This window comes from Mya arenaria, chromosome 11 (genome assembly GCF_026914265.1).
Source record: "Mya arenaria isolate MELC-2E11 chromosome 11, ASM2691426v1".
NCBI classification, from domain to species: Eukaryota; Metazoa; Mollusca; class Bivalvia; order Myida; family Myidae; genus Mya; species Mya arenaria.
The window spans coordinates 38,094,433-38,103,784 of record NC_069132.1 but is presented as its reverse complement, the minus strand read 5'-3'; the positions used below and the strand labels follow the sequence as shown (position 1 = coordinate 38,103,784).

Below are 9,352 nucleotides of genomic sequence, written 5' to 3'. Positions count from 1 at the left end.
GAGGGTCGGGATGAACCTATCTTACTCGAGCGGCTATGGTAGATGCTTTTTCTCCCACCTCAGTTAAACAAAATTAAGTAAAATGTATTTTTTGCTGGAACTCTTTTGTGCTTAGTGAAAATAATTGCGTATGGATATGCGATTCTTCGTGGTTGTCATGGATATGCGCGCAGTGATTCAGAAACAGAGAAACTTGAATAACAAATAAAGAAACTCTTCGATTCAGATGTTTGTAAATTTATGTTTATAAGCCAAATTATTAAAATAGTTTTGTCAAAAACCTGCATTGCCCGTGAGCTATTTACTTTACCATCAGATTACTAATGTTTAAAAGCCAAGCACCACATTTGTGTTGATGTGGACCTGGACATGTATATACTCGTTAGACTCATACTTCATTGGTGGTGTGTACGCTTATTTATATCCGCACTCGGGCCTTGCCCATTCGGCGAGTGTTCCATTAAGATTGTTAGTCATTTGAGGTTTTTGGAGCATAGTGCACAGACAGAACGTAACTCTGGTTAGAGCTACCCTGGTTCTTTATCGTGCACAAATGTATAGCACTGTCACACGGGTACCACATTTAACGTCCCTCCCGGAAGACGATTAGTATGTTTAAGTAATGCGACGGGGAATCGAACCTGCGACTCATTGATTGATAGCCAAGTGACCACGGATCCGCCACGATTTACTTCATTGTATTAAACTTAGGTTATTTATAACAAAAACATGTCAAACCCTTTCTATCCGTGTGAAAATAGCTTTGTTTACGTCTCACTTGGGCTACTATATCCGTTGTACCGTGATGTTACAACTTGACCATTTTACATTTAAAATGTTCTGCAATAGTGATATACCCTGATATAGGGCCTGGAATTTGGTACAGAATCTCGGTTACTCAATTGTTTGTATATACCTACCCTTATTTATTGGAGATGTTTGTGGAAACAAAGATTTATTTTGCCTAATTGATATTTTGTAATGTCATCACTACGTTATATTAAACGTATATAAATAACATTTTATCTTTTGATTATACTTTTCCAAAAACAGACTAGATACTTTTAGATCTTACTAGTATGAATTATTCCCTGAAAAATCAACGAATGCATTATGACGTCTATTACATTCGTTCCAAAATGAAACAAGGCAGCAACAAAACATTTCGGCCAAATTGAATCATTTCATCCCCTGCCAAATTCTGGGATTCATGAAATATGAATCACCCAATAGGACATTATTTTCAAGCTTAGTTATATTGAAACTGCGCACACTTAATTATTTTGTAAAAACTGAGTCATCAGTACAAGTCCAATAAAACAACAGAATCATATCATACTCTACAAAAGGAACCAAGCCAGTGTGAAATCCATATTCCTCAATATTCATTTGGTTCATTGCCAACCTGAAATCGATAAGTCAATTACGCAATGAAAATAACCACTCCGCAATAGCACACTCGTTATCTTTTTCCAAGTAAATCCAAGTTTCCTTTATTCCAATACATACAAGGGTTAAATGGGATAATAAAGGTATTGATGTCATAATGATGCGAACGAGTGAAATAAATACATATGGATTTGATTTCTTTCATTACAAAACACAGTGTTGACAGTAGTGGATTGCCAGTGAAATATTGTTTGTTTAATTTCTGACTCATAAATATGAATACATCTACACTATTGAGTAGGTCTATGGAGGAAGACATACAGGTACATTCCTGACGGATTCGCACTTGCTGGTTTTTCCTATAAACAAATTCACCTGTGAAAAGATCATCCTTTTCCAGGAATCGTGTGTATTGGTTTCGATTCGCCCTTCTGAAACAATATTTGATCAGTCAGATCCAACCCAAGCTGTTGTGGATTAATTGTTTGCCTATTGATCGTGAAATTGAAGCTGAACCAGCCATATTGACAGTCTACTGGACTTGTGAGGTTGCTATATACAGCAAGCACTACGTGAGTGTAAAGACTATTATTTATTATTTGAATTATAAGTTCAAATCGTTGTTAATGTACACATATCATATCATTACAGTGTTGCATTTATATATTTGATACAAGATTGCTAAGTGTTTTAATTTCAGGGTTTGGCAGAATGTATCGTAACTATTTAAGGTTGCAAGTTTTGTTCTTGCACGTGTGTACGAAGGTTCTCAGACATGTCGTGGAACACTTTGCAAAAGAAGAATGGGGCGGCGTTTTAGAAGATTTTAATCTTGCAAATTTCATCAAGACGAAGGTTGACATATTGAAGGATTTGCAGCGTCGAAAAATTCTCAACAAATCCCAAGTGGAGGCTATCGAAAACGGACAATACCAAGAATGGGATATAACTCTTTTAGCAGTAGTACTCCTAAATATGGTTCAAATGGAGCCTCACGAAAGAGCTGCAGTAGAAAGTATTCGAACAGAAAGGAACAACATTCAGCATTCTAGTAATGTTGAAGTTAATGATGCAAACTATTATACTATCTGGACAAATGTTACTAATTCAATTAGACTATTGGCTTCGGTGTCTGGACCGGATTTCAAGGCGGACATCGAGAAATACTTGAAAACAACAGAGCAATTGGATGAACCCGGAGAACCCTGGAAAACAGTAATAATGGAGTTGTTAAAAGAATCGAAAATGAACTTAATTCTGCAAAAACTGAACGAACTAGACAAGAATGTGCAATCTATTCACAAAAAAATTAGTTCCGAGCCAGGTAAGACTATACTTATCCAAACTGATTAAGATAATATCTTTTTATACGCCCTGGCAATAAAAGCAAGATCGTGGACAAAAGAGAGATTGACACTTATCCTACTTGACAATTGTTTTGAATATTTATATGCTTAAATGTCATTCAAGCGTCATTGGACAAATGGAATGATTTGAAATATGTTTAGATGGACATGCATCGATGTTGCAAAATTGATTGATACGTACGTATAAATGAACTTTATTGATACGTGTACACTGTCATTTTAGTGTTCCGGTGCTAGCATGGCCTTTGTCATTCTTAAATACTATAATTTCAAGTTTTAATTGCCAAGTAAATTGACGCTTTTTTTCTATTTCAGGTTCTTTAACGCCAAAAAACCAATGCGATATTAATATAGAAAGTAAGTATATACTTAAAGGGCTAATTAACTACGACCCATGCTATGTATATTAAGAATTACATAGTTTTCCTGAAATGGACATACGTTCTTGCTAGTCTTAAACTGACGAACAGTATGTTCAGCATCATCAATGACGTTCGAAAGACGGTTTTTCCGAGTACAATATATGTGTACAGCTGATAGCTCCACACTAACGATGAAAGATTCTTTGAAGACAGATTATAATATTTTGTTGTTGTTTATTTACTTCTCGTGCTATTCTTGTGCATGTATGCGTAGCTAACCGTAAAGGTAGGCCTGGCAATTTACACTTGAATAATTGTAGGTGTGAAAATACCATATGTTTTGCACGGGTGTACGCACTTCTGTGTGACGTAGTAAGCGCAATTTACTTGCAAGACAGTAGCGGCTAAGTGCTTTAAGCAAATACCTGGATTTTGGAGCAATCTAAAAATAGTACACACGAGAAGTAAACTAACTGTTGTACAGGTGGCGCTTTGCAACATTTCTATCACTTTAATATTCGTGAAGAAATTTAACGATGTAACATCATATGTCATTTCAGACAACAGCAGAATATTTATGGAGAATCTGATGAAGAAGCCTTCATTCAAAACAAAACGGTCTGTATTGGAGCAAGCAAAGTCATTTTTGACGAACGAGAAAGTAGTCGTATTAACCAGTTACAAAGAAGATCTTGTGATGTCTATCCTTAAAGACATTGTCATGTGTTTCCAAAAAGAAATGAGAAATGTTACACTATTAAATACTACGAGCGAATGGAAATCCGTTTCGCCAAATGATACAGGCCTAATTATTTTGAAAAACATCACAGGGCCGTGGTCAAAGAGGGAGTTAACAGAAACACACACGATTGATAAATGGACTTATTTGTTTGACGCAATACATGCACGTGCAGAAGGTTCTTCGATGTCAGTTGCGATAGTTTTGAAGAAAACACATTTAGATGAGATTACATCCAAGTTGTGTGATCACAAAATTCTTAAGAATGTGGTCGAAATTCGAGTAAGAGACGCTGCACCAGGTCCATTGCCTGATCAATCACAAACTCCATCCGCAGGTATAGCAGTTGTTTGATGGAATGGCTTTCAAATATCATTTTATTAGTATGTTATGAAGTACTTTAATGTCGGTGTTGTAATTGATAATACATTTTCAGTTTATGGTTATGATTTTCAAAGATCATTTATAAGTATGTGATGAAGTACTAAATGTCGGTGTTATAGATAAAAAAACTACAATATATATATTATCAGCTCGAGTTTTTGAGGGAAATACTCCTTCAGACTGCTTGTTTTAATGTTATGCGTTTAAGTGTTTGTTCAAGCTATAAGCATTTCAATAACATATTATGTCTTTTTAAGGCACTAGTGACGATGTAATTCTAAGGTAAGTCTAATTCATTATTTGTTTTAATTTCTTATGCAACATATTTTTCTGAAAATGTATTTCGTAGAACTAGTTTCATATTTCTGGGAAGAGGAAATGAGCAGTTAGTTGCATGTCGAGTTATTTATTCCTTTTTCCTTTTCTTTTAGGAAGAAAGATCAACATCTGAACAAACTAGGGGTAAACGTAGACGACACAAATAAACCAAGGAATTCTTACAAACTTGTAACTGACAATTCCACATCACATAGTTTCATTTCTTGCATTTTGGTTTCAAGTGCTCAAGATTGCATTGTAGTAGTCGACGTATGGACCAGTTGTATCAAGTTGTTTCACACTGAACAACAAAAACCGCACGCGGAAGTAGACTGCAAATTGAAGAATTGGAACGATCCTTGGGCTGTAGCTGAAGTTCCAAATACCCAACAATTTGCCGTGACGTTTCCAAAAGACAACAAGATCAGGATGTTTGAACTTACAAAGACGTTCACATTTACAGTCTGTAGAAATTTTCAGACAATCCAAACAGTAGCAGACTGTCGCGGCATCTGTAGTTTAGAAGGTTACTTGGTAGTTTCCTTTGGAACAGCGGGAGACTGTCGAGAACATGGGATGATACAAATCGTAGCACTTACAGGAGACGTCTACAAACAAATAGACCATAAAGGAGGGGAACCTCTTTTCAATAATCCTAAGTACTTGGTACTTAGCCCAGAAAAGAATCTCATACATGTCAGCGACAAAAGCAAAAACAAGATCATCACGATCGATTTTGAGGGCACAGTTTGGTCCGAAATCGACATTCAACGCCCTGGCTGTGTCATTGCTGATCCTAGCACAGGCGGTTTATACATTTGCTCAAAGGCCACAACTAATCTGTTTCAAGCATGTTGTGAAACCGACACATGTTTTGACGTTGACGCACAACATTTTGGAAAGGAACCAGTTGCAATGGCGTTTGACAGAGCTAAGCAGTGCCTGCATTTAGCCTTCCGTGGCTCACCTGAGATAATGGAATATGCGATCAACACTAACAGTCAAAGTAGAAAAGTTGAACTCTGAATAAGAACATACAAAGCAGACATACGGCCATGTAACTGTATTGTGACGATAAATAACACCTGACGAGTAAAAAGTGTTGTTATTTTTAACAACATGCATTTAATGTGCTAATTTCGTTGAATATATTTCTAGTATTATTGTGTTATTGATTACAATTTGAATTTGGTGATGACAATTAACATTTTTGTCATAAAAGACCATACTGTAAAACAGTTTTACGGCAATGTCATTTGTAGTTATCTACTTTTTGTTATGAATTTTCATGTAAGGTGTCTTATGTATTTGAGCAATTAAATCTGTATTTACTAATGTAAGATTTACTATTTAATGAATATGAGCTTGGCAAAACCCTACGATCGTTGATTGTTGATTTAAATACGTTACCGTTTAACGTATCAAATGGCCGTTTGCACCATTTTAGCTGTATCAGTTATCTTTCTGCGTTACATGGAAAAACATGTATCGCATTAAATGTAGAACTAGATGGCCACTTTGTCAGTATTTGTCACGCAAGTATTTATACGCAGCTTCATACATTGTATGACAAATATATGCCAGACGTTGCGTACGTTGTTGGCGTACATCGGGAATTTGTTAATTTTTTGCAACTCAATGCTTCATGAACTTTGTTATAGAAATACGATTGTTGATATTCTTATATGACAAGAAAGGCAAAACTGTCGCCCAAATAGTAAATGGGATTGCATGTAGGTTTATTAATTAGTATAAATTTAATTCGAAATATAACAATAGAAAACATCACAAAAACGTCAAGTAAGATGTAACATAATTTACCAATACGCATTGTTTAGCGGCTTGGTAAATTAATAAAATTATTTTTTTCGGCCAAAAAAGAAGACTCGGTGACGTGACGTCAACTATATATGACGTAGTTTTAATCATATGCAGTTCAAGATTTCCGGTAAAAAACGGCAAGCGAAAGACATATCAAGTTGAAAAAGTAAGATTTTATGTTTTCCCGCGACCAGATTTGTTAAAACTTCTGTATTTTGTTTATCTATTGTATGTTTTCTATAATATTTATGTCGACAAAAAGTACATTAATTCTACCTTTTAATTAGTAAGTGTTTGTCCTATTTTGACTCTGATTTTAGCGTTTATTATATGTATACTTTAATCTGGTCGCGAAGTCACACGTGTCAAAAAATGCCAAAAAATAAATTAACGAAGTTGTAACTTGCCGAAATATTCAAAGAAATATGCATTTGTTTATAAAGCTGCAACTGCAGTCTAAAAGTACATAAAATTGACTACAAATTGGTGTGCATTTGTCTTAAGTTGAATATAAACTGAATTTAACACTTGAAAATTGCAAAATCTAGCCACGATGTCACAGCCTTTGATATTAATGTGATGTCGACGTTACGTTTGAAAACTCAATAATGTTTACGTATACGATTATATACGAACATTGCAATATAATTCACTCATAACTTATTTGTTTAGAATTAAATTAAAATGAATAATGTATAAATACTTTCATCTCCACTATTAAGATGAAGTTCGAAAACTGGAGCAGAAAAAATAGCATACTATCGAAAAACACCTCAAGTAATCTACGCAACGTTAAAACGGTTAAAAATGACGATAACGTCGGTTACGCTAATGTACGCCAACATCGTACGCAACGTCGCCAGTGAATGATTGGTTTGCACCATGGAGTAGTGGATATATTTAAACCGACTGGATTCATTCAGTCGCAGGTTATATAGTTTTGGCCAGTATTTCGTTAATCTTAATAAAGGAGTAAAATAAATCTTAAACAATCAAATATATTAACTACTTCATCGAATAGAATCAAAGTTTTTCCCGCCATGAATTACATTTAATAAAGCCCACCACCCACTTTTCCAAAGGTCATAAATGTCTTAAAAGATGGATGTTGCAAGCAATGGCCTATGGTCACTAAGATACAAGAGCTATTTATCCTAGATAAGTGTTTTTACCCAAATATTACAAAAACTTAGGACACGAAGCTATTCGAAAATTTGAGTTTACCGCTGCCATGTAGAAACTATCTAATATTTGAAAAATAAACAGACTAGCTTTGAATAGCTATTGATTCAGAAACGAATGTGGTTTTAATTCGAATTAAGACATTAATCCTTTCCTTAGCTAAGAACTTCTCCAATCGCGCTGTAGCAGATCTGTCGCATATCCCTCTAGTAGGATGTCAGCAGTGCCAGTAATGTGACAACACCATAGAAAATCAATGACATGTAATATCAGGCTGCTTCAAGAATGCGGCTGGAGGGCTACCTGTCTCTGAAATACTCAAAGTCTGCCACGTCCGCTTTCTGAGAGTGGTGAGATAGAGGTAGAAGTAAACAGTGAGAGCAGTTACGGCTCAATAATTAAAGAACTGAAAGTATTTTTCCTGGATTTTGCCTGTGATTGAAATCCAGTAGATCGCAGTTGGAATACACTGTTCACTTAGATTGCGATGGAGTTTACTTGGCATTAACAGGATTTTCAAGTGTTCGTAAAAGCAAGATGGTAGTTGTGCGAATGCAATGATGAGTTTTAGGAACATCGATTGGACTTAAGATATCATATATAGTACAAACATTAACATAGTAAGTATACATTTTAAGGTGAATAACTTACTGGTATCGGTATGTGCAGTTTTGTTCTCACATTAGACCCTAGTCCCACACTTGATTTTATTCGTAAACATCTCAAACGAACAAATTAATGAATTTTGTAAATAATTCTTGTTAGGGACATATATTTTATGCGGAAGACATGTGGGACAATTTTGTTTACTATTTATTGTTTACTTGATAAAACTGTTGAATTTGTTTATGGTCAGTTAATCTACTGATACATAATTTTCAGCTGAGGTAGACCGTACTTGGTACATTATGAAACTTACAATTTTATATGATTTGCATATCTAAATACGTTATATTCTGCTTAAACATTACAAATATAATGTCCATGTTGTGTCACACGTCTCCTGCAGTAAGGTCATGTCGCAATTATCTGTGTCTGTTGACATAAACCTGGGTAAACCTCCAGATATTAACCCTTTGTGTGTGTCTGCCTGCGTGTGTTTTGTCTAGTAATGCGTATTGATTTCCTGTGATCACCTTTATGGTCTGAGTGACATTAAACAAAACATCATTTTCTACTTTGGCTTTTAACTATAGGTCGCCGATCGCATGATAAAAAAATCTCTACGCAATTTTGACGAAGTATTATGACAGTGGTATACATGAACATGCAAAATGATACCTGCATTGAAAACCGAAATATATGATATATGAAGAAATGATATATGATTGTATTTTATTGATACTTTTGTGTACCTCAAGTATAAGTGATGTACCATTGGCAGATAAATGAACCTCATTTACATACATTAATATCTAGACATTCCGTACCGTACTAGGCGTGTAAAGGTTATATTTATAATATTCCCAGTTTTTTATGTAATAAGAAAGATAAGTGTAATTTCAACTTTCGAAACATTTATCACATTTTGAATCCTTCATAAACAGAGATAAAAGAGCGTTTCATAGTATTCAGACCGCATGATCGAAGAAGGAGATATCGTTTTCCACCAAATCTTTTTAATTTACTTCGCTGCTAGCATACATCGGAAAGAAGGAATTGGATTTTCCCTTGCATTTTATCTGTCTGTTGCTGATTCGTTGAATTAATTTCAAAACATTGTTAAAAAATGATTCACACGCAAAAGTTCCACGAGATAATGAATGGTTTCAAATGGAAGTGACACTTTT

The 9,352-nt window shown here is 34.9% G+C and overlaps 1 protein-coding gene across 1 annotated transcript; it reads left to right on the top strand.

The window, feature by feature from the left end:
• The first annotated feature begins 1,480 nt into the window (after positions 1–1,480).
• On the top strand, positions 1,481–5,917 carry LOC128209050 (uncharacterized). The gene is made up of 6 exons (XM_052912869.1): positions 1,481–1,961; positions 2,090–2,713; positions 3,072–3,113; positions 3,679–4,194; positions 4,499–4,523; positions 4,673–5,917. The coding sequence occupies exons 2-6, from the start codon at positions 2,101–2,103 to the stop codon at positions 5,583–5,585; spliced, it is 2,109 nt and encodes a 702-aa protein (XP_052768829.1). The 5' UTR covers positions 1,481–1,961; positions 2,090–2,100; the 3' UTR covers positions 5,586–5,917.
• The last annotated feature ends 3,435 nt before the right edge of the window (positions 5,918–9,352 follow it).

Bases quoted from the DNA above. Each gene is read 5' to 3' on its own strand.
- LOC128209050 (XM_052912869.1), top strand. From the start codon at position 2,101: ATGTATCGTAACTATTTAAGGTTGCAAGTTTTGTTCTTGCACGTGTGT. The intron at 2,714-3,071 runs GTAAGACTATAC...TTTCTATTTCAG, and splicing joins AAAAATTAGTTCCGAGCCAG to GTTCTTTAACGCCAAAAAAC. The intron at 4,524-4,672 runs GTAAGTCTAATT...CTTTTCTTTTAG, and splicing joins AGTGACGATGTAATTCTAAG to GAAGAAAGATCAACATCTGA.